Below are 26334 nucleotides of genomic sequence, written 5' to 3'. Positions count from 1 at the left end.
GGAAGGATGAGGAATGGGGAGTAGAAGGAACGATGGGGGAGGGCATGGGGAGGGCAGAGAAGGGGGTTGGGGGTGACAGGGAGGGAGGGAGGACAGGGAGAGAGGGAAGAGAGGGTGACAGGGAGGGGTACAGGGAGGGAGGACAGGGAGGGGGACAGGGAGGGAGGGGGACAGGGAGGGGGGACAGGGAAGGAAGACAGGGAGGGGGGACAGAGAGTGGGACAGGGAGGGGTGACAGGGAGGAGGGAGGGGGACAGAGAGGGAGGACAGGGAGGGGAAGAAGAGTGCATGAAAGGGGCAGGCTGGAAGTGAGGAGAGGAACAGGAAGAGGATAAGAGAAGAAAGAGAAAGCCCGAAATGATCAAAATATTAACTCAAAATTAAATCAGAAAAGCAAAGGCAGGCAAATGGTTACATACGTAATCTGATTTCGCCAGCATACTTACGAAGAATGACGTGGGTGATAACGAATGCAAATATAAAGACTGTCAGAAAAGACAGAGATAAAATAAACATATAAAAAAATCTGTAGTTTCTTTTGCCCACACAGTTGCCTACCCAGGGACAGTGGTGATCAAACCGTTCTGAAATGAGAGGCAGAGAAAAAAATAGGGAAATCAGTTAATAGAATGTCATTTTACACGAGGGAGCCCCCCGCCTGCCGCTCCCCAATACTCTGGGAACACAGTCGGCCCTTGAATGGTGAGGGGGCTTGGGGCACTGACGGCCAGACAGCTGGGACCCCACCTCACGCTGACCCCCCGAAACCACCTACTGTCAGCCTCCTGTGGACTGGGAGCCCTACCCATCCCGCACGGTCCATTAACACGTATTTCACACGTTACATGTATCATATACTGTGCTCTTACAATAAAGAAAACGTTATTAAGCAAATCACGAGGAGAGGAAAACACACTCACAGCGCTGTGCGTGTGTATCAGTGGCCTCGCACCCCAAGCCTGTGTTGTTCAAGGGTCGACCGCATCACAAAATCACATCACACCGCTTACTTCCAAATGCACCACTCAGAGAAATGCTTAACGTGAAGACACTTCGAGAATGGGTTCATTCTTTTAACAGAACTTGGCTGTCTTGAAAAACCCAGAACACGCATTCTTCTCAAACAGCAGCTTAAAGAAATGGGAAACTCAAATTCTCATCACGATGAGAAAAGTCAAGGTTTCCTTCTTTTAAAAAGACGCCTCTGAGATGCACAGAACAGTCCTCCCTTAAGATGCGATGTTAAGTGCTGGGCCTCTTGCTTGCCTATGTGCATACATGTATAAGTGTGTGTGCATGTGCACATGCACGTGTGTGTGCATGTGTATGTGTCCACATGTGCATGTGTGTGCATGTGGGACTGAGTGACCACCTCTCTCGTCAGTGGCCGTAGAGAGAGGTCACAGGGGCCTGAGCCAGGACAGAGGGATAATCCCTTGCTCTCCCATCCCATAACAACTGTTTCCCGAGGAATGCCCCCACTATTTCAATAGTTGTAGGGTTTTTTAAAAAGTGAGCTGTCATCTTCATGTGCAGTGTAACACACTGGATCTTTTAGTCTGCAATTCTCAGCTAAGTTACCTGTAAAACGAAGATGCTTTTATAGAGTTGCTTTGGGGTTGAATAATGCCCTGGAAAGCATTTTTAAAAAGTACACAATGTTGGGACACCTGGGTGGCTCAGTGGTTGAGCGTCTGCCATTGGCTCAGGTCATGAACCCGGGGTCCTGGGATCGAGTCCCACATCAGGCTCCCTGCATGGAGCCTCCTTCTCCCAATGCCTGTGTCTCTGCCTCTCTCTCTGTGTCTCTCATGAATAAATAAATAAATAATCTTTAAAAAATAAATAAAAGTACACAGTGTTTTGTAGTTTGTCAAGAGAAGTCACATACCTTAGTACCCTATGGCCTCGAGCCATTTCTAGGAGGAAAATGATGCTGCCCTATTTTCTAGAGGAGCAGACTGAGTCCTGGAGAGGGGGGATTGCTGGCAGGGGTCCCTGCAGCTCAGGAGCAGTGGAGCTAGAGGTTGAGGTCGGTCTACCCCTGCATACACTGGCCCTGGCACCCTGCGAATGCCCGAGTGCTGGCTCCTGGCACTCTTACCCTGTCACCCCGGGAAGCCTGTGTACAAACCCACGTCCTCGTGGGAATTTCACACAAAGTCTATAATGTGATTGTGATTTGTCCCTCCCCTTGCAAGTCATGGCCAAGGGCTTCTCTTTTTTCTACTCCTCAGTCCAGAAGGACTATCCAGAGTTGCCCTATGAACCACACACACCCTGATCGGACTGCCTGCCGCCACTGCTGACGGGGCTAAAAACACTGGTTGGACAACTTAGCTTTTTACTCGAGGTGTTTCCCAAGTTTACTTTCAACCTAGTTTTCATATTTTAAATACCTATATGCTTTACAAGCATACAGAGAGACCTGTGTGAGGTGTGACTGTGTAAGTAAGCCAGTCCAAAGCCAGGCACCTATGTCCCCTGTCATAAATCACTCATCTCCTATTTTATGTCTCCTGCAAACTTGCTTCTTGAAAAGGGTGTGAGGGACACTGGGGACAGTGGTGGCAGAGGAACTGTAAGATCCATCCTAGCTGCAAGTGGCGTTAACAAGAAACAGCCAGTCTGAACAGAGAACCCAAAGAGAAATTTCAGAGCTCACTGGCCTGGTGACAACCTGATGGCCTGTACGAGGCTGACACTTGGGGGAAGTAATCTCTGTTGATGTACTCTGTCCCATATTAGCAAGTGCTGCCAAGCCCACACAGCTGGAACAGTTAACTTCTGTGTCAAAATGACCTCATTTCTCCCAAGTCACTGGTCTACACAGGCTGTACATGAAGATGTCTACACAAAGAAGGACACAAAGAGGAAAAAAAATCTAAACCAACCATATTTTTCCAAGACTTTGAGTCTGTCATTTTGAGAACGCTTTTCTTCCTTATCCATGAGTATTGGAAAATGTGAATAGGATGTGGCGGGGGTGGGGTGGGCAGAGAAGTACATGTTAGGTCAGAACTTCTTGATTCCAGCCATGAAAGCTTATCTCCAAATCCCAAATATGTTGTGGGCTGAGCCTCTTCCTCAAGTGAAAGCCACCTATCAGCATAGACGACACCAGGGCTTGGGAGGCACAGTTAACATCATGCACACCCCCATCGAAGAACAAGGGTTTCCAAGCCCACGTAGACCACTGCTAGGGGGGGCAGGCAGTTGTTTTGTTTTTAGCTTAGAAGGTTGTAGCGAAGCTGTGACTCTGGCCTTCCTGAAGGAGGCTGAGCAAATGGGAAAGATGAGATGCATCAGACCCTTGCTCATGGGGTCTGAGAGGCTTCCTGCAAAACCGGTGATATCTCGGGAATGGTGTGAAGGCCTGGCTCTCTGGCAGTCTTGAGCTGGAAGCAGTTTCTGATTGGAAACTTGTCTTACTGAAAACGTTGTAGGCTAACAAAAACCCCGCTGAAATGCGCGCTCCCCAAGGAATTCTTTTGTCAAATGTGTCTCATGTCTTTCCTTTTTGTTTGTTGAACCTGTGGTGGTAAACTGAGTCTAAAAGCCTCAGTGGGCATCTCTGTCTACTGGCCCCCTTGCCCTGAGTGTCGTTTCCCACCCCCATCCCCTTCCTCAGCTTCCCTCTCCGCACCCAGGGCTCAGCTTGGGCCTCTTCCCCTCTCCGTGGATTCTCAACCACTGGGAAGTCTCTCTTCATCCCAACATTCAGCTGCCAACCACACACTGGTGATGCCAAAATGGCCACGTGCTGCCTTCAACCGGTCCTGACTATGCCAGCTTTACCCTCACTTTTCTCCAAAAATCATTCATTTTTTCCATTTTTGCCAATGCTACTCTGTCTTTAATAAATACCTGTCAAATGACTGACTAAACCCTTATACCACCAAAAGGACACCCATGCCAGCAAGTGTGTTGCCAACATCCCATGGTTATGAGTAGTGAGGCTGGGGCAAAGCCTGCTCCACCTGCCTCTAGGGCTCCTGGCCACAAATGCACCCCTGCCTCTACTCAGTATTTTCCATGTTTCCATGGGCTGTGTCACGTGCTAGGAAGGAAAACAACAACAACAACAATCCTCCATGGCTTCAAGGTCTTCCTTATTTGATAGGATACTTTATTTTCAGACTCCAAATATTGCTCAGACTCAAGGAGTGCACTCCTCACAGTTCACAGTGAACTCCTCCTAACTTAGCAGCTAGCCAGCCTGTTCTCTCTCGCCAGCGCTGGCCAGCCTACAAAAGTCTCCTTTGCGAGTCAAGGATAAAATCAGGACAAGGATCGCTCACCCTGTCCTGCGTGCCTCTTGCTCTGAACACATTCACCCTAGCTCAGAGCGGAGGAAGCTCGGGGAAGAGGGGTGCCTGGGGTCGTTCTGGACGGGGAGGTTTCTGTTACTCAGGTTTCGGGAAGAAGAGTAGACAAGAGTTGGGCATGAGCTGAGCTGGGACCAGAGGAAGTGGCCACAGCTGCACACGACGTGCTCCTGGGGACCTGAGTGAGGCAGTAATTGGCTGAGAGGGAGAACATCTGGAGGAGAGGGGAACCCAACAGCTGGCAGAGCTAGTTGCATGCATCCACAACATCTGAGACATCTCGCACAACTATCATTAGAGGTCAGTTTGTGTATTTCCTGCATGGAAAAATTAAATGGGGGTGTCCTATGTACTGGGGGTGGGGTGGGGGTGCTGTGGGAGAGTCTTTAAAAAAACAGTTTGGAGCTGCTGCCACATTCCTTGATTCGGAAGTTTGGTCCCTGCCAGAAGGGAGTGGTAGCTACGCGGCTATAATTCTGGAGAGTTCCTGTAAAAAGCAACAGGAGCTGTTCCCTGTGCTATGCTGTTGGGGATCTGTGCTCAGCTTTGCTGCACAGAGGAACAGAGCCTGACGGGAGGGGAATGGCACACAGGGATGTGGCGGGGTGCTGGTAAATCTGGAAGAATCTGGAAGGTTCTCTAAAATAATGAGAGATCCGAGGAGCTAGCTGGGGCACCCTGACCACAGCCCTGTTAGCATCTCGCTGCCCTGTGATGATCTGCGGATCTGTCCTCCCGCCTTCCCCAGGTGAGCTCACGTTGAGAAACCATGTCTAGCCACCCAAACAGCCTGGCAGACAGACACTCCACAAACATGCACCAAGCCAAGGAAGAGATGCCTTTAATCGCGTTTGGTAGGCTTCCAAGCGATCGCTGCTCCTGGTTGCCAGGTGCAGACACTGAAAATGCTGGTGAAAGAGAAAATTTGGGGTGAGCCAACCAGAGGAAAAGGCAGGCAGGGTTCTGTGAAATTCGAATGTGCTCAGAGGAGGCTGAGTGGTGACAGCTGCTGACCAGAGCTGAAAGCGCTGACTGGACAGTTGGTGTGAATCAGCTTGTGGTGAGAGGTGGCCTCTGGCCTCTCCCACTATCAGGGGGAGGCAGAGTGGTTTTATTTAAAGTTCCATAAGACACCACTGGGGGACCCAGACGCTGTGGATGGGATGAAAGCCAACTTCAAAAAGTCACCTGCCCTGAGATTGTTAAGTGGGGAAAGAAGGTCGCATTAAATTGGCCAGTGGGAACATACTTCAGAAAAAAGAATTATGGTCTTATTTTATTAACCCCAAACTCAAAATAATAACGATTACACTATTATTAATGATGACCAAAGGTACCATTTTCCAACTGCCTATTACATTTTTACGTATTAATATTATTTCATCATTTGTCATTTATCCTTGACAAGAGTCCCAGAGTAGGTGCTATGCTCATACTTTACAGATGAGGGAATCACCAAGAGAGGTGAGGCACTGCCCACCAGGAGCTGTAGGTTCTGAGCAGAGACTATGCCTCTCCCCTGACAAAGGGAGATTAAGGGGAGAAATGCAATATGAAAAAGACACCAAACACAAGGAAAATAGGAGAAGTATTAGAATTGTGCAAGGATAGAAAAATCCACTGAAATATTAAGGGAAAAATATTTGCAAAAATTGTATTTGAAGGCTTCCAGAGAAAGGAATACAATGTTGGAAACGTCAAGAATTTAAAATCTGAGAGTTGGGCTCTAAAACTCATGACTGGCATCCAGAGATAGACAAAGATCATCCCCTCGGTATAGGACCAGAAAATTTTTCATTTTCCAGACAGTAGTCCTGGGCTCTGGATGGGCTGCCTCTCAGGTTGGCAAGGAGAAAGGAAATAATGATCCCAATTTCCTTTTCCAACAGTGTCTTGAGAATCATGTGAAATCAGAGATATAAACATGCAATTAAAATGTAAAACTCCTAATTTAAATGTTACCTCTAAATTAAGTTAAATGTTTTTAAAAGTATGAGACAGAAAATTATTTTTTCTTTAAACCCAGGCCTTTTTTTTCTTAACCTCTCAGATTAGAAAAATCTTGCCCTATGAAGTATATTTTGTTTTTTGGGGTTTTTTTTTTATTTTTAGAATGATGGAATGTTAGAGTGGTACATATTGTTACCTGGCTTTTATGGTTCCCATGCAATTCTTAGACACAAAATAATTCATGCTGTTCTAAACTTTTGGTAAGACTCAAGTTAAAATAGCTTTGCTGCTGTGTTCAAGGATTGGTTAGGTTTCTGAAAGCAGCCTGGCATGCTCCCTCTACCCCCTCCTCCTTCTCTCACTTTTATCCTCTTTTATCTCAGTGAGTCCTTGCCAGGCACTGTGCTAAGTACTTCATATGAACTGTGCCACTTATTTCTCTGACAACCTGGTAAGGTTGATGCTATTATGCCCATTTTACAGATGAGAAAGTGCAGATGGAAAAGCTGGCATTGGAATCCAGGTGTTAATCTGAACCCTTAACCACCACCTGTTACTGCCTCCTATGCTGGTCATTGTGCCAGGTGGGCCTGAGGACCCGGGGTGCCCTCCCTCCTGGAGCAGCATGCTTGGGCACCCACAACCTCTGGGCAGATCACAGGGATGGGAATAAGAAAGGAACATGGCCACCACAGGACCGGCACTTCTGTTGGTAAGCCCTGTGGGTCTCTCTCTTCTGGTTCGGGGGCATCTGTCCTCTGAGGCATGCAGAAAAGGCCTAGCTCATGTCTGGGGTGCCTACTCTCCATCAGAAATTACTCCAGTGTTTAAAATGATGACCTCATTCTCAACAAAGTGAAAATCAGAAGTGGGAACACCTTAAGACACATACAGATTTGATAAATCTATTGAGACTGTGAGGCTTGGGGGTTATTTGGGGCCAAGGGATATATCAGGGAAAGTTTCCTACCCCCTCCCAACACTTCCTAGCTCCTTATCTGAAAATGAGTTCTATCCATTAATATCATACTAATTCTATCATACTAATTCTGTGGTTATAAAGTATTAATATATCACTTCTATGTGGGGACTTAATTTTTTCACATGTAAAAAGTTGAATTCAATAGCCCCAAGGCCCTCTTGAGCTGTTAAATAAAATGCAAAATGACTCTGTGTTTTATTAGTACCTGTACAGATGTTTGCAGTCTTGAGCCCTTGCCAATGTCCAATGAATTAAGATCCTACAGCTTTTAGCTCCCTTTGCTAAAAAACTAAAATTTTCCATGTAAAACCGACTAGTAAGTGTAGAGTTGTTGTAATCTTTCCAATGCTGCTTAACAAAATCTTGGGCAGTGATGTAGAATCAAAGCGTCTCCTGCCACTGTCTCTCTCCTCTTCACCTCTCCCCCCCCCACCGCTCTGGCTTCACCATTACCTGGCATGGCCCTGAGTCTCTTTGGGCATCAAGGGAGGAGGCTTAACAATAGACAACTAAGGTCCCTTCAGCTCCTCAAACTGTACACATTTCTATTTCCTCAAATTTCTCAGTTTGTTTAACTTCTGTTTGTAAGGTTGGTTTCTGATGCTGGGGGAGTTTTCTGCTTCTAGGATAAGGGAAAACATGCAGGGAAGAAGCAAGCCTTTGGAAGTGGCTGTGCCATGAGGCAGATCTGCTGGCTAGAAAACAAAGATGACAACAAAATTTGTAAGAGGGGAAAAAAAAAGATCTTTCCAGAGAAGCAAAGAGAAATCGTTGCCAAAAAAAATGGAGAAGACAGGAAAAGACTTTGTAATACGAATACTTTTTGAAAGGAGATGTAAGAATGTTAATAAAAATACGATGACTTTATAAAAAGTGAATTGGCCTATTATGAGATAGAAGGAAAGAAATCCTACAGTTTTCTAAATTTGGGATCCAGCAGGGGGCATCCTAAGAAGCATCAGTTCCAACGAGGCAGGAGAATGGCATTGCCTTCTCAGCCCTGGCTGTCCCAGCATCTCCGCCCTTGGAAGACTCAGGATGAGAGCCCCACTGTTGAGCTTTTCGGGTTTCCTGGAATTTAGTTGCTGGATTAGAGCTCTGGCTCATCATGATAAAATCAGTAATGTAAGTTCAAATTTGTATGTCCTCAAGAAAACAGTCTTGAGGCATGGGTGGTCCTTGTGTCGTGAAACTCTGAAATCAGCTGCATGATGAGCCAGTACCTGGGTGCTCAGGGAATCTTCCTTCCTGGCAGTCACTCTCTGAGCCCACCCAGGCCCCTCTCAGCCTTACCCCCCACCCCCCGCCCCGACTATCTATGAGTCTGCAGGGCCAGAAACTGTGGGAATTCCTCTTCAATCTGCACAGAATTAAAAAAAAAAATTATCTTCCGAGCCTGGAAGACAAGATCATGCTAACAACCAACACCCCTCAGAAACTTCTCCATTCCTCTCTAGAAATTCCAAGCCTTGAAATCAATATCAATACCACCTTATATTGGAATGGCTTAGACATCTGTAGGGCTTTCTGGTTTTTAGTACTTGTTTGCATTCGCTTACCCCACACTGGTCCTGGGACTTAGACGGCACAGGTCCCCAGGTATAGTGAGGAAAGTAAAGCTCGGAGCCAGATGGAATTGCCAGGGCCGCAGCTGCTCCGTGCTGGGTCTGGGTCAAGAACTACTTTTGATGGCCAGTTGCTGTTTTCCCCCACGTTCTCCACACTCTTGAGTCACAGGTCCTTTCACATCTCGTTACTGTATTTTTTGAAGCCTTTGTCAATTTATCCCCAATGAAGGTTTCAGAAGTGAGTTATCCTGTGGGTATGTTATATGTGTAAAGCTAAAGATTCTAAGGCTTTTCAAAATCTTTTAGTTTGACTACACACATACACAGTTGGAAGCCTGTGTTCCTGGTGGGCATGCTCTTCTGGAGTAAGCAAGCTTCTGTGACTTGATGTCATCTCAGGCACAGAGCTGTGTCAATGAGCAGGATGCAGTGACTCAATGGGACTGATGATGGTTCCTTTGAAAAGCAAACTGATGTGTTCAGAGCAGTAATCTTAAAAAAACTATCCAGAATGAAACCTCTTTGCAAAACTTCTGAGACTTTTCATTTTTCTTAAGTTGAACTTAAGAACTTCATTAAGAGTAGTGGTTTTTTTAATTTTAATTTTTTTGTATATATTTTTTTACTGAATTTGATTTGCCAACATATAGCATAACACCCAGTGCTCATCCCATCAAGTGCCCCCCTCAGTGCCTGTCACCTAGTCACCCCATCAAGAGTAGTGTTAAAACATAAGACCAGCGCAAGGAAAGGATAGCAAATATGTGCTGTGCTTTATATTTTTTAGGGTGCTTTTCCCTATAACATCTCACCTGGAAATACACCTGTATTTACACTGTGTCTTGTGGCTACCACAAATGCCTGAATGTTACAAGATGATGTGAACAAGTGTGAGACAGGAGAGCCAGAGGGGCCTGTCCTCCCCCTGAATCCTTCTTCAGTTTATGCAGCTGATATTCATTTTTATAGTATTCACAATTGTCCCCAGTTTCCCATTTCTAAAAGGCAGGCCTTGGCTAGAAGACCCTGAGGCACCCTTCCTGCCCAGCACTCTCAGAGCCAGGGGTTCTTGGCTCAGTCCAGTTATCTTGAGACAAGTCCTGGCTGCCCTACTTTGCGATATAGAATAGAAGCAAAATCAGACTCAGATGGGCAGAAGGGATATTTGAAGCTCAGAAGTCCCCTGTAGGGCTTTCCAAAATTCTCATAGCATGCTGTCACTCTGCACGGATGTTAAGCCCCCTCAAATATCTGCATCTCCAGCTGCTTGTGTGATTGGCATTCCAGGGCATGTGCCTGGGATTCCACAGTTCCTTTGTCACTTTGGTGCAAGGTTTGATGATCTGGGGCAAACATCCAGGTTTGGGAGGGTAAAGTTGGGAGTTGGTAGCCCCAGTCATTCCTGTTGAATACAAGGCACTAGCTGAGGGTGTGTTTGGATGTCATTCATCCCAGGCTCCTTTACTTTTCTCACAGATAAATTCACCTTGACTGAGCTCTTGCTATCTTTCCAACTGCCCACTAGGCACTTCTACCTACCTGTCTCATAGATACCTCACCTTTAGTGGGTCCAAAGCTATAGTCATTATGCTTCCCTGTTTGTTCTTCTCCTCGCTGCTGGCCTCATCGTAGCAAATGGCACCCTCAAGGCAAGGCAACTAGTTGCACAACGTAGAGAATGCACTCATTTCTGCCCTTTATATTCATTCTTCATATTCAGCTGGTCAACAGGATTGCTAACTGTCTTCCTGCTATCTTTTCTATGCTTCTGCTTCCTGTCTCTGAAGGCCATTGCAGTGCATATGCCCTCATCAGCTCTTTTGTGAACCACTGTAAAATCTTCCTGGGGCACCCCATCAGTGAGTGCTCCACACGGTTGCTAGGAGGGCCACCTGAAGCAAATACGATCACATGAGCCCTTTGCTTGTACCCCCTATGTGGCTCTTGCTGCTGGTGCCTCCTTCTCCTCATTGGGTGCAGCCTTGATGTGAATCAGAACTGATGCATTTCCAGATTGAACTTCTTGCGTGCTGGGATGTCCCTCCACCCAATCATTCATCTTTTCTTCCCTTTTAACTAGAGCAGAGAGACATCTATCGGTTTTATATATTGAGTTTCCCCATTTTATTCCAATTTCTAAAATGGTCCACCGCTTACAACCCTCTCCCCTCACCCTAGATTTGCAATCAGCTAGTAAGTGTTTGCTGTAATTGTTTCAAGTAGTCCCAAGTTAAATTCTCAGTATGCGTGGTATCCTGCTGTTGTAAATTGATAGCTTGGTGCTGTCCTGTTGAAAGGACACTGGATTCTTGGGATAGAGGACCTGTGACCCTAATCCTAAAGGCCTACTTAGCAATGTTACCTAGGCAGGTTTGTGGGCTCCAGCAGTTAGATATGCTGTAAAGGTTCTTTCCAATTCAAATATTAAAATCGCTTGGCTAAATAAAAATGTCAAGAATTGAAGTCGATTGTGTCTACTCTACACAAAATTAGGAAGTGCTGGCAGGCTTCGGTAGTAGTATAAATAATTTATAAGAACTGGCCCTCTTCTAGACCCAGGTTAGGCCCTGAATGAACTGGTGGCTCTAAAGCACTCAGAGATTTTTTTGTTGTTGTTGGTACTAAAGCCTTTACTGTAATAAACCAAATATATTTACAATTTATACACATGTTTAACCTTCAACAAAAATACAAAAAAAAATATTTTACAAGATGCAAAACCAGGAAACAAGTTCATTGGAGACACCACTGCTCTACCAAGCACAGAACGTGAGGGGAACTGCAAGGAACAGAGACTACACTGCACTCAGAGACTACAAAGTGCTACATAAATACTCCCCCCCACCAGAATCAGATCAGCACAGATTTCTCAGATGCTAAATATAGGGGGTTGTCTTCTTGTTGGTTGCTGTTGTTCATGAAAAGCATGCCAGCACTTCACTGAGTCACTCTGTCTAGCCAGTGGATCGTTAATTACTTTTTTAAACTAAGGCACTCAAAAGATCAAGCCAAAGGTTCTATCTAATGGTCAGGATTGCCTACATAATTTGTGGGGCCCACTGCAAAGTGGAAATTATAGGGCAACTTATAGAGAAATTCATAAGAGGAGTGGCAGTGTGGCTCAGTTGGTTAAGCATCTGACCCTTGATTTTAGCTCAGGTTATGATCTCAAGGCTGTTTGATCAGGCCCCGTGTAGAGCCCTGGGTGGCCTCTGTGCTGGGCATGGGGCCTACTTAAGATTCTCTCTCTCTGCCCTTCCCTGCTCCCTCCTTGTTGGCACACTCTTTCTCTCCCTCTCTCTCTCTCAAAAAAAAAAAAAATTCATAAGAATTTCAAGGTAGCAACAGCAGAGCATTAAATCGACTTTGGGTCCTGCCACCCATGAAGCCAGACCTGCTAACTGCCATAGGTTTATGGCCTAGGAAAGTGATTTTCTAATTGAAGTAGATTAATGGCTAGATTTTCCACTAGATTGTTTGAAAGGATTTACAAAGGGCATCTAAGAGCAAAGTACAGCAGGGATGTGGTGATTAACTGTTAAACTTGGAGTAGGCTAACATCCCATTCCCCATGGAGAGCCTCGGGGCAAATAGAGAATCCTTCGTGGCTGACACCTGCTGGAGCTACCAGGCTCAAATCCAGCAGCCAGGAGGGGGAGGCTCTTGCTGAGGGGCCAGGGCCTCGTGGAAGGTATGACAGAGAAGAGTATGATAGAAATGAGGTTAATGAGGGAAGATGGTTGAAGCAAAGGCTAAAACTCCACCCTCTTGTCTACTGTTCCCCACCGGTATCAGAAACTCAGGTTTTTGACCTCTAGGGCAGTGGTTCTTAGCACTTTTTATTCCCAAACGCTTTGACAATCTGATGAAAACTGTGGGCTCCTACCCCCTACCCCATACACTCATACACGGTAGTTTCCATACAATTTCCTGAAGCCTGGTCTTAGACCAGGTCTTAAGAACAGCTGACCTATAGTTTACTTTGCTGAAAATGAAGTATTTCAAACAGCACATTTACAAGTTGAGGTTTTCTAAGAAGGCAGGCAGGCAGGCAGGCAGGCAGGTGTACCTACCTACTAGATTGGTCTGCTACCTGTGTTGTACTCAGGTTCTGAAGGACATGCCCTAAAACCCCAAGCCGGCTGGAGGCTGACCTCTGCTCACCCTGCATGACTCCACCGCTGCTGCCTCTGTCCCCGCCGCCGCGCACCCACACAGAACGCTGCTGGCTTTACTTACAGGAAGGGCCTATGTTTTATTCAGGGTTTTCCAAAGTAAGGGCTGTGATTAAGTAGTGGGTCACGAAATAAAATTTAGTTGGCCATGACCAGCCTTTAAATCAAAAAAAAAAAAAAAAGAAGAAGAAGAAAAATAGCATAGAAAATATCGAGGCATCTCATGTCATCAAGTTACTGCTTCATGAAACTTTAGCTGAGCATTTGTATACATTGAGTACCAGAATATATGCATTTCTTACTGTGAGTGGCAGGGAAGAAAAACGTTTGAAAGCAACTACTGCTTTATTCAGATTTGCAGCTGACATATGACAGGCCCCAAATACTAGCCCAGTGAATCAATCTATGTATATATTGTACCTGCAATAGGTCTAAATATATTCTCAATCATGCCACTTCCATCCTCCTGGGACTGTTGCAGGGTTCTTAGTTTCTGATCAAACTTATATTTTATAATTTGCTACCGTTTCTCTTAGAGTCTGAAGATTTTCATTTGTACTTCTTGAACTTTGAGGGTTTGAGGGTGGGACTGTGAGTTTTATTTAGTGTAGATTGCGGGAAGGAACCGGTTTTGTTCCAGTTGAGAGCACCAACCTAGTCAGAGGACCAAAAAAGCAAGATCCCTTTTTTTTTTTTTTTTAAGAGAGAAAGGTAAAATGGAGATATGAGGTAGATACAACCAGAGAATATTTAATTGCTTTTTCCTCTTTCCCTGCCTCCTTTCCTTTGCTCCCTCCATCAGCAAATATTAACTGAGCACCTGCAGGCCAGGCGAGGTGCCAGGTGCTGGAAACACAGGACGAGGGAAACAGGCACAGCCTGCTCTCTTGGGGCTCACACTCCAAATAAGCCCCCAGTGTATTGTGACAGCTGGGGAGCATGCAGGCGGAGTTCAAAAAGCTGTGGGAGGAAGGGGTTTCCCTGAGAAACCACCCCAGGTCCTTCCCTGAAACATGGGCAGGAGTTCACAGAGGGCACTGTGGCTTGTCCCAGGAATGGAGAAGAGGACAGGGGGCCAAGCAGGGGAGGTTGGGCAGGGTGAACATGCTCTTGCAGAGCAGGTTAACAATTGGGCCTCCTTCCTATTAACCACCAGCACGAAAGCACTTTTCAAGAAGGGCAGTGGGATCACATTCTGTTTGGAGCCATAGAGGGTGGATCGGATGCGGAGAAGAGATGGATGGCGGAGGCCGCCAGGAGACCCTGCCCCGTCAAGGTGCGAAGGGAATGCAGCTTGCAGCTGGCCACGGCACAGTAAAGGTGGGGAGGCAGGTGGACCTGGGACCCAAAATGTACAGAGCTGCATGACACATTAACTTTGGACAGAGGAGGGAGGAGTCCAAAGTGACTCTTAGGTTTTTGCCACTCAGAGAGTGACCAACAAACCTCCTGGCTCTCAGCCAGGTGGGGTCACCCCCAACCTGCTGACGTGGAAAGTCTCTGAGCTCCCCAAGTGGAGGTGTCAGAAAATCAGGGGCCTCTGTCAGCCTGGAGCTCAGAGCAGAGGCCTGAGCTGGAGCCTAAACCTGAGGGACAGACAGGCTTCAGGAAGGCAAAGGAAGCGGACTCAGAGCTGAGCACATGCTCCTCGGAGACAAAGCCAGGAACCACGTGCGCATCAGGGTGACAGCAAATCAAGAAGATACACATGGAGGGCAGGTGGCCAGTGAGACCAACAGAAACAGACTTTCATGAAGTAATTGCTATGGCTTTCCTGGGTGTCAAAAAAAAAAAGTATTTTTAAAGCAGAGTTGCAGTTTGACAATTATAGGCAGAAATGAGGCAAGCATTTCTTGGCCAGATAAAAATAAAACCCATGGCCGGGGACCACTGTCCTCTGGCTTAGGTCCAGTCTGCCTTTGCCGCAGAAGGAGGCCTTCGTGCAGCGTGCACAGAACACGGTGCCGGCGTGCCACAGTGCCCACCCAGGACAGACAGAGACAGGGTCCCGAGGCCGCAGGAATTCTGTCCTTGAGACCCTCCTGTTGGCGGGGGATGTGCTTGCCAAACACATCTTGTCAGACACGCAGGCTTTCTTTTTTGAAAACCATTTTTAAATAAGGAAATGTGCAGAATAAAAAAGACACATTTAAAAATTGTTTTAAATTCATTATTTTAAACGATCAGAGTCCTCTAACAAAACATTTTTCTAAAGGGCCCATATAAACTATTCTCACTCTCGTGAGAGTATCTGACCCAATCATCCAGAAAGCCCCACAGGGCGTGCCCTGGAGGGTTCTGCTTCCTATCATGGTTATATTTCCATCCCACGGTTATAAACTGGCAGTCTGATGATGAACTGGCTACCCGAGTAGCTTGGCCGTTGGCAGAGAAAGGGCTGGTTTTGCATGGCGGGAGAACTCTGGCCCCTGGGGCAGGGAGTCACAGTCATTTGCTGAAAATGAACACAGTGGTTTTCTGGCTTTGCACATTCGGTGTGGGAGCTTGGCTAACAAGGTCTGGCACAAAGGGATGGCTGTGTCCCCAAACACATGGGCAGAACCGGGACCTCACTCCTGCAAAGTCCAGGGTCTGAGCCCAAGGCCGCCCTTCTCAGGTTGTGGGCCAATGTCACCTGCCTTTTCTTATGTGGGCTGTGAGCCCTCCTGCCACCACAGCCTCATCCACGGTGACTGATGAGAATACGAAATGTGTGACCTCACTCGGACTTGGTGGGCTGGGCAGGTTATTTGATTGTTCCCACTCTTAGGTCCAGATTGTCTCAGAGGGACCCAGTTCAGCTGTCTGTGGACAACAGGCTGTAAGGGGGCCAAGGCCTCTACTCGGGTGGCAATGATGCACCAAAGGACCTCGTTGGGAATCAGAAGCTCCCCCAGAAGAACTATTAGGACTCCTCACCCTATAAAGTCACAGGCAAATGTTCAAAAAAGGTATGTTAGGATGTTAGTTTTTGGTTTTCTCTCCAAGAAACTGCTGATGACTTTTAGGCAAAAAGTTGAGGACAGACCGTCCAGACCGTGGTCCAGCCAGGATCCTCCCCTGGGGGCCCCTTGCTTGTCCCCTGACACCCTGAGGTGAGGCTCCCACTCCACCCCTGCTCACATAAGAGTCTGCCCACAGGGATCCCTGGGTGGCTCAGTGCTTTAGCACCTGCCTTTGACCCAGGGTGTGATCCTGGGGTCCTGGGATCGAGTCCCACATCAGGCTCCCTGCATGGAGCCTGTTTTTCCCTCTCCCTCTGCCTGCATCTGTGTGTGTGTCTCTCTCTCTCATGAATAAATAAATAAAATCTTAAAAAAAAAAAAAGAGTCTGCCCATGGTCTGGCCTTTGCCTATAGACCATTCCTTGAAGGACTGGCTTCTCCCTCCTTCTCTATCCTGTGGCTCCAACACCAGCAAAAGACTACAGGTGGCAGGGCTGAAACTGGACTCTTCATTAGTGGCAGCTAATGATGACAACCCACCCCACCCACCACGAAGCTCAGAGCTCTTTTTGGCATCGCTGTGCAAAGTGTAAAGAGCTGGGCAAAGGAGGGGCGAGAGCATACTGGCAGAGGGGGGACATTTTGGGTGAAGGGAGCAGAGTTACGGTGTGTGGGGGGGTCCCTGCCCTCCAGCTGGCATCCTGGACAGCTCCTGGAGCTGCGTGGCCCTGTCCCACATGACCCCATACTTCCACTGGTCATCTCTGCTTCTCTGTTGCATGGATGCTTGCATGCGTTCCTCAGTAGCCACCCGTAAGCTCCTTATAGGCAGGACCCTGTTAACCACATTCACCACTGCCTCCCCAGTGCTGCCTCACACAGGCCCTGATGTGATGGACCATTGACAGTCAGTAGACAGTCCTACATACAGCCACGTGTACAGCCCTAGAGGATCACGAGCCTAGGAGTCACCGCTTCCCTGAGCACAACATTTTAGTCATCCCAGGCGCACAGATGCTGGCGACTTCCAATCCTACAGCAAAGCTTCAGTGTGATCAAAGATGGAAAAAATGTAGGGGTTTTTTTCCCCAGCTAATTGGACTGAAAAACAAACCTATAAATCAGTTACTAATAAGCAATGGTTTCTCAGGCACAAACCGCTTGGTAGAAAGCTGGTTACTTATATGATAAACGGCATACCAGTCTATTATGAGGTTGTTGTTGAATTTAACTCATAAAAGTCAGGAATATGCTCCTGATACCACCTAGTTTTGCCTACTTTCCGTGGAAAGGTATGTGGTACAAACCATTATGCAACCCATGCGGGGCTGGGAAAGGATCTCTGCTTCAAATTTGTGACAATGCCATATTATCCTTTGTGGGAAGGTTTTAAGAACCAAGGGTTCTTTTCCCCCCAGTATTTCTCAGCAGTATAAAGGGACCAAGACAAGCACAGTGGGAAGGAAGGGATTCTCAACAACTTTTAAATAACTTTTAAGATAGATTCTGTTTACCTAAGAACCCAGAGAGGTGGTGAAGACCAGTCTCACACAGCTCATCCTGTCACTGAACTCTCTGGTCCCTTCTTTGTAAGAAAGGGTTACACAAATGCTCCCAGAAAACACCCACGGGTTGGGAGTGGCTAAACCCCAGGCTCAGCAGGCTGCCCTGGGCGAGTGGTCCACCTGCCTGCCCACCTACTCTCAGGAAGTTGTGTGTTTGTGTGCCGCACACCTGCATTTGGATCGAGAGAGAAAGAGGAAGAAAAAGAGGAAGGAAAAGAAATGAGCCCAGTATCATTTGTTTTCTTTCTTTCTTTCTTTCTTTCTTTCTTTCTTTCTTTCTTTCTTCTTTTTTAAAGAGCTTTTAAAAATGGCATTCTTGAAAGAAATGTTATTGTGTATTACTAAAAAAAAAAAAATCAACACAAACTCTCTGGAGGGTTGTGGGGTGGAGAAAAGATGTTACCTGTCATCTTCAGAAGTCTGTTCTCTAACAAGTGAGGAATCCAAACAAGATTTAACCAGGGGTTCTTGTGTGTGTGGTGAATCCTGTCAGTGGCCTCATGAAGCTTAGGGACCACCTCCCTTCCCTGTGTGTTTTTATTTTATTTTTTTTATTTTTATTATTATTATTTTTTTAAATTTTTATTTATTTATGATAGTCACAGAGAGAGAGAGAGAGAGAGAGAGAGGCAGAGACATAGGCAGAGGGAGAAGCAGGTTCCATGCACCGGGAGCCTGATGTGGGATTCGATCCCGGGTCTCCAGGATCGCGCCCTGGGCCAAAGGCAGGCGCCAAACCGCTGCGCCACCCAGGGATCCCCCTGTGTGTTTTTAAATTCATAAACTACATGAGAGGACAAAAGAAAATAATAAGGATTATTTTCAAAATAATTTAAAAGCTGTGACATAATGAAATGTATGCTTATTTATTAATATGCCAAATAATAGAAGCTATAGTTTCCCAGCTGCCGTAATTGTGAAGTAGTGACAAGTATAAATGTTAGTCTGAATATCTGCAAGAACTGTGAAGGCATCAGAAAATGTCTGTGGTTTCTAGTGGTGACTAACACTACTAATGTGGTTTGTGGCTCATATTCATAATTGAAGGAAATATTAAATTTCATTTAGAGGCTAGTGAGAATAAAGATGTAATTGTTTTTCCCATCCAAGCTCACAGACCCCTGAATTCCATCCAGGGTGCCCAGATCAGGAATCCCTGCTCTAAGCAAACTCTAGAAACAAGGTGCTTGGTCCCCGGCAGGCCCTGTCCTTGGAGGGAGCAGTAAGCTGCATTTGTAGCAGAGCCACAACCCTGGGTTGCCTGTCCTCATGGCAACTGAGCTCTGGCTGTGAGCCTGTAGGGGACTTGTTCTGTCCAGGCCATCGGGATAGATCACTGAACTCTTTCTCACATACGGGGCTCACTGCTTCCACTCAAGTTGCTGGTACCTTCTGATTCAAGTACGCAGCTCACCTCATTAAACTCTCCCCCTTGGATCTTAATGGACCCATGGGAGCCCTGGGAAGGAGAAGGCGCGATCCAAGTACAAAAGCAGGTGCTATGTCAATTCAGGAGGCTAATATAATTATCATGAGAGATTTTTAAAGATTTAAAATACTTACACATGTACCTTGTCTTGTTAACCTCTCAGTAATCCTGGGACAATAACTAGCATGCTGAGTTTACTTATGAGTTTCATGGGTCCAGCTAGGTCATGCTAGACACTCACTTTCCTTACTCATCCTGGAGCCTTCAGAGGCTTTCGGAGGCTGGTGAGCATGTGTAACTCATCTTCCTACTCTCCCTGCACGCCGCAGCCCTGCCCGGTGCCCAGGCATAGAGCCGCGCTCCTTGGATGGATGACGTGTTTCTACCAGGCTGGGGTAGAGGTTACTGCCTTTCTTCATGTGTTAAAACCTTACTGTCCATCTGCTGCTTACCTTCAGGCTCATCTGAGTTTCTCTCTGCTCTGCATCTGTGCGTTACGAGCTTTCCCACTTTCCCACAGGGCTTGGGAGGATGCCTTCTAGCTCAGGCTACTAGAGTCTTACAAACTTTGACTGTTGGCAAGTTCCTGTCCTCTCTGAAGCAGATTTCTTTAGCAGATGGGGGTGATACTTTCCACCTCGGTTGATGCATTGGCTGGTTGTGAGCAACAGACGAAGTAACAGATAACATATAGAACCACCTCCTAAAGTTAAAAGCCCCACATAAATATATGATGGATGGCTTTTATGATCATATAAGCCAAAGAGCTATTTTAGTATACATTGTTTCTGTGCATTCATTTTCCTTCCTTAATAAAAATATAATAATGTCTTCTTCACAAGCACATTAATTTTTTTACATTACTAATTTTTATTTATTTTATTCTATTTTGTTCAGTTCTTTAAAATTTAAATTCAATTTGCCAACATATAGTATAACACCCAGTGCTCATCCCATCAAGTGCCCTCCTCAGTGCCTGTCACTCAGCTACCCCATCCCCCACTTCCCTCCCCCACCCCCACCCCCCCCCCCTCCCCGGTTTGCTTCCCAGAGTTAGGAGTCTCTCATGATCTGTCTCCCTCTCTCTGTTTTCCCACTAAGTTCCCCTCCATTCCCTTATAATCCCTTTCACTATTTCTTATATTCCACATATGAGTGAAACCATATGATGATTGTCCTTCTCCGATATTTTATTTTTTTAAAAAGCTTATTTATTTGAGAGAGAGAGAGCGAGAGAGCGAGAGAGAGCAAGAGCATATGGACAAGCACTGGATGGGGCAGAGGGAGAGGGAGATGAGCAGATTCCCCGCTGAGCAGGGAGCCAGATGTGGGGCTCCATCCCATGACTCTGAGATCATGGCCTGAGCCCAAGTCAGAGGCCCAACCAACTGAGCCACCCAGGCACCCTACATTACTAATTTCTAAGTAAGTGATTCCTCTTCTCCTTTTTCCCAACTTAATCTTTCCATTTCAACTAGTATTATTTTTAAAAGATTTTATTTGTTTGAGAGAGAGAGACAGAGATAGCAAGAAAGAGCATGAGTGGGGAGGAGAGGGAGAGGTAGGCTCCCCACTGAGCAGGGAGCCTGACCTGAGCTTGATCCCAGGACCCTAGTATCATGACCTGAGCTGAAGGCAGACACTCCACCAACTGAGCCACCCAGGTGCCCCTCAATTAGTCTTTTATCTAAAATAGTTTTCAGCTTTTTGAGAATAAAATAAAAACATATTTTGATAAACCAAATTATTTTCATAGCTTTTTAATGTACAAACCTATTCTAAGCTTTCAAAACAAAAGTGCACAGGTTATTAGTCATCATCCAACTGTTCAGGCCTTAACAGGTCAATCCTATCCAACTGCTACTGCCAGTGGGTGGAATTTTGTGAAACATTTATTGTCTAACACCCAACATCGAGCAGCTGGATCAGCCGATCGGCCACAGATATGCTGGTAGAAGAAACTTCATGGCTGGTGATGTATATTTTATCCTTTGTCTCCCTAACTCCCAAATCCATTGCTGGAGGCCAATTTCAATGCTAGGAAACTCAAGAAAACAACAGACATTTGGACTATAAGACACTGTAGGTTGTACAAAGATGAACAGACACACAACCAAAAAGTGATTGATCTTCGGTCTTCAAGTCTCTCTGCAAGTGATGGATTGGATAATTTCAGCAAATATTCACTTTTCTTCCTCTTGAGGTAGAGTATCATCCTTCCTTGCCCTACTGACAGATCACGGTCATGGTCATGGCCATCTGCCTTGTTTGGTCATTAGAGGCTTAACAAATGTGCTGTAAGCAGAGGCCTTCAGATACTGCTTGCTTTGGCACCCCCATCATGTGGTCCAGTGACCCATACTGTGAGGAGAACATGAGCCTGGTAGCTGCAGTCCCTTCAGCCTGGGTCCTCAGAATTAAATTTGAGGGGAAGACTCACCCTCATCAATCCCTCGAGCCAAGCCCAGCCAGTCGCAGAGCCACCCCATGAACTCCAGGTACATGAGAAAGAGAAGTGCTATTTGAAAAAGCCATGGAGATTTCGGAGGGTGTTTGTCATACAGCATCACTGGACAGTAGCTAACTAATACATCTCATCGATTCACTTTATACTATGTGAGATTGGTTCTCCTAAAGCCATATCATCTCTATTTCCTATTTCAGCATTCCATGCTAGCAGCTGAGTCTGGTCCCCTCTTTCTTGGACAGCATTCAGGGCCTTAGGGTAGCTGTCATCTAATTTTTCACTTTCCTCCCATCTCATTCCTTTATGAGGATTCATCTAAAATGACCATCCTAAGATCAGACTAGATATCCTGAGTGCTATAAACTTGTCAAATATTCTTTATGGTGTTAGTTAACTTTTCATACTTAGGCAACAAACTTCTCAAGGGCAGGAGGCCTGTCTTGTACTTCTTTGCACTCTCTTTCCACAAAACAATCTGTTGCTGGGGGACAGTTTAATTCTAGGCAACTCAAGTCAACAATGAATTATTATGAATACATACTTTTAGATTAGCTGTAAATGTCTACATTGTAAAGCCCTCTACAGATATGGCCTGATTCCTCATCTTGACTCTAAACATCCACCCCTGGGCCCTGGCATGGCCATCAACGTTATGGCCTTCTACCCCTGTTTGCAAACTGTGTCAACATCTACCCCAAACACCCAGAGAAAAGATGGTTCTAAGGGGAGCTAGAGGAGAAATATAGCCTTATTGATGAGTTTTCAACACTGCCAGTGCAAGTTTTCCAACAGTATTCAAAAGATGCTATTTATTAACATTTCAAGGAGGCAAATCACCCTAGCAGTTACTCTTCTGGAAGTGGCTCCTGTAGGAGGCCTCACTGCTGCCCTGATCTCTGTGAGACATGAGAACCTCCTAAGCCTCCACATGGCCTGGCCTCCAGACTGGAATCCTGTCTGTTCCCAGGGCTCTTAACCTACACTGTGAATAAGAACCCTCTGGGAACTGTGCTAAAATGCAGACTCCCGGGCCCACACAGTCCATTTTAAGGCATTTCTATATACTTACACCTATAACAAATTTACTACGAAGTTCTAATGTTCTAATGTTATTGTCCTCCCAAGATGTTTTCTTCTGCAAGATGAAAGACTTTAGAGTTTCCTTTTATTTTGGTTATTGCCTCAAAAGCACCTCTAGACTCTTAATTTTAATGTTTTTTGGAAGAAACTCCTAGAAGCAGAACACAGAGGACCTCATCGTAGGGAAAGCATGCTGAGAAAGAGATTGCCAGAGAAGAGCTGGCTACCCAGTTGGAACAAGAGGATGGCTCCGAGCGACAGGGTGAAGACTCCATGGACGATGGTGCAGAATCCAGAGAAGAGCAGGGAAAGCCGGGGACCTGGGGAAGCGTGATGTACAGGAAATGAGAACTGGCAGGAAGAAACAAAGAACACAGCATGGAGGCAACCAGGAACAGTTTTAATTTGATGTAAGAGGAGGTGAAAAGGCTTCCAGGAAAGAATGTCATCTTACTGTCAAGTGAGTCAGGAAGGTTACTTGGAATTTTGTCATCTGTCACTTGAGCTAATAACACTGAATCATTGTTAATGAGTGACTTAATTCAACCCCCCCCCCCTTTCTGAAAAAGGACTCGAGCTGCTTATAAGCAAGCCAGGAATAAGTTAGTGCCAAAAATACACACCCTAAAGTCTCATTTACATTGCTCAGATGTGGGTAAATTTGGCTCTGAACTTCTGATACGATTAAAACGTTTTATGAAGGAATGGCAGCATTCTGCACAGCGGTGAACTGAATTCCCGCTCTCCCCAATCCTGTAAAGTGTGAGTTCCATCACAATGATGGTAAGTCTCTGACGTTATCTTCACTTTGCAAGTCCCAGTAAGCCCTCGGGCCACTACAATAGATGATCTGTGAAAACAAAAACCTCCAAGTTTGTTTTCAGCTAAAATATCTCATAACTGTACTTATTCCTTTGAGTCAGAGGTAGGTAACACAATTAGCAGAGGCATGTGGGAGCTTTCCAGAGGTCAATGAATGGGAGAAGGTGAAAACAGGACTGGTGGCTTGGATCCAAAACCACTGAGTAGATTGTTTGATAGATTCTGAAGTTTAGTTATAGGACCTGTTGCTTCAACCAAAAAGAAAGGATAAAACTCCAGACAGGCTAACATGAGGGGGCTAGATGAGGAGCAGAGGAACCCAGCCCATGCATCACTGCAGAAAGAGCAGAGGCAGCCCCCACATGAGTTGTAGAGTAAATAGCTCCCCCAAATCTCAGGAGATTGGTCTTTTGGACTGCTTTCAAGCATCCCTGAAAGTCTGAGCCTCTGTCCTACTGTCTAGTCCACCTGGTGTGTTGACCCACTGGGTCTCTTGCCCTCCTGCAATGCAGTGACCCCTAATTAGGCTGTACGACTTGATCTAGGGACCCCCGCACTACGAAGTCTGGGCTCCTGAAGACCCCTCCCTGTGGTCCTTGCCATACTCCACTGTGTTGGTTATCCCTGCCTTCCTCGGCAGACAGTGAGATGCATCTGAACAAGGATTGTGTATTCTGATGATCACATTAGAGATTTAAAAATGACAATGAAGAAATCATTCACACATGCATGTGGGGGGGGGGACCTTGAGTCACTTTCTGCACCTGGTTTGTGGGTCAGTGACATGCTTCAGATCGCATGATATCTAATAAGGACATGTCTCTTTGTACTGTCCTTTTCCCACAATGGTATTGGTTATTATGGCTAGCTTATTCTTTAGCTTGAACTACATAATTATTTTATCTTGTCTTCCACCTCAAATTGGTTAAATTTATAAAGAAGTTTGTGGAGAGAATGTATCTTGATTTCTATTGTGATTCCTAATTGATATATAGTCACCTACTTTAATGTATTGATTTGGTAACTAATAACCTTCCTTACTGAAGTTAAAAAACTAGTTCTAGTGTTTGTTGGTACTAGTTCTAATGTTATTGTTGGTTTTCCTGTCATCTACAATGAAGGGATAACTTGCCTGCTCCCTTTTGACAGTTCATATTTATTTTATCTCATCTTTTGCATTAGTTAGAAAAAGCTAGAAAAATGTTAAATGCTAGCAATGATAGTGAACATCCTAATTTGTTTCTAACTTTAATGTAAAATAACTCCAGTGTTTTGCCATAGAGAAAATGTTAGCTTTTTTCATTTTTAAGATCACGTTAAAAACCGCCTAGCAATTTACCACAAATATAGTAGCTTTAAACAAATTTATTACCTCAAAAAAATTAATTAAAATATATTTTACATATAACATCATGTAAATTGAGGATGTATAACATATTGATTTGATATGTTTATATAATATGATGGTCATAGCAATACTTAGCATCTCATCTACCTCTCATAATTATGGTTTCTTTTTTGTGGTTGGATTAATTAAGATGTAGTTTCTTAGGAAGTTTATTATAATACAATATTATTGTCTATATTCACTATATTGTGTACCATATCTCTGACTCATTTACTACTGGTTGCAAGTTTGTACACTTAAATAACATCTCTCTTGGTTCCCTGCTCCCCACTTTGTTCTTATGAGTATGACTTTTCTAGATTTTACATATAAATGGTATCATAGACAATTTGTCTTTGACTTATTTCACTTAATGTAACGTTCTCAAGATTTGCATCTTATGATGCAAATGGCAGGATTTCCTTCTTTCTTGTGGATGAATAATATTCCGTTATACGTCTATGTCACCCTCTTTACCCATTCATCCATTGACAGGCACTTAGATTATTTTCAATTCTTGGCTATTGTGAATAATGCTGCAATGAGCATGGGACTGCAGCTATCTCTTCAAAATGCAGTGGCTTTAAACAACACAAATTTATAGTCTTGAAATTTTAGTGGGTCAGGAGCTAGGCTCTGGGTCTCCTCAGGCTAAGATCAAGGTAATTGTGGGGGGTGCAGGTGTCATTGGGCTTGGGTCCTCTTCCTTCTAAGCCTAGTGCAGTTGGCAGGATTCATTTCCTTCTCACCTTTTCCAGCTCCCTCCATCTTGAAGCTAGCCATGTAGGATGAATCCTTCTCCTACTTGGAATCTCTGTTATTTTCTCTTAAGGGCTCTTGTGATTATATTGGGGCCACCTGGATAATCCAGGATACTATCCATTACTTGAAGTCAGTTAATTAGTAACCATAATGGCATCTGCAAAATCTCTTTGTTATGTAAAGTGACCTAATTATGGGAGTAATACCATGGTATGGAGATCATGGGGCCCAAATTCTGCCTACCAGACCTCCCAATCTTGGTTTACCAAGCTTTAGAGTTAGAAATGGGTGCCAAGTTTTATTAAATCTCTTTGTATTATCTATTGTCATGATCATATACCTTTTGGCCTTTGACCTATTGATATAAGTAATAGACTTATTAACATTTAAAAAATTGCATTCCTGGAATATGTCAAATTCCCTTCTGTGTCAAATGATTAGTTCTCTTATTACACTTCTAGATTAAATGTGGTGTTATCATGTTGACCTTATATACATTTTTAAAAAAGATTTTATTTATTTATTCATGAGAGACACAAATAAAGAGGCAGAGACAGGCAGAGGGAAAAGCACAGGCTCCTTGAGAGGAGTCCAATGTGGGACTTGATTTACATTTATTAATGAGAATCTCCTTTTTTCATGATGTTTTTGTCAGATTTTAGTGTTACTTTTATGCTTTCTTGGTAAAATGAGCAGAAAATCTGTCCAAGCTACTGTAAGATCTGAAATACTATTCAGAGCACAGGAAGTAAGACTGTTTGGTTCTAGCATCTTTCTTGGATGACTCTAGTAAATTACTTAGTTTTTCATTATTAGTAGTCTATTTAAGTTTCCATTCATTCTTTGACTCATTTCCCATAAAATCATGTTTCAC

At 45.0% G+C, this 26334-nt stretch overlaps 1 protein-coding gene across 5 annotated transcripts in view; it reads right to left on the bottom strand.

Annotated features, from left to right (window-relative positions):
• The window catches only part of ZDHHC14 (zDHHC palmitoyltransferase 14), a 273583-nt gene that overhangs the window by 40502 nt on the left and 206747 nt on the right, over positions 1-26334 (bottom strand). For all 5 annotated transcript variants that reach the window (XM_072828984.1, XM_072828971.1, XM_072828994.1 and 2 more), the window contains exon 4: positions 447-584. In XM_072828984.1, coding sequence (XP_072685085.1) covers positions 447-584 — 138 coding nt within the window. The remainder of the gene's footprint in view (positions 1-446; positions 585-26334) is intronic.

Source organism: Canis lupus, chromosome 1 (assembly GCF_048164855.1).
Source record: "Canis lupus baileyi chromosome 1, mCanLup2.hap1, whole genome shotgun sequence".
Classification (NCBI taxonomy): domain Eukaryota; kingdom Metazoa; phylum Chordata; class Mammalia; order Carnivora; family Canidae; genus Canis; species Canis lupus.
Note: the sequence above shows the minus strand (reverse complement) of the source record. Positions and strands in the feature narration are given on the sequence as shown.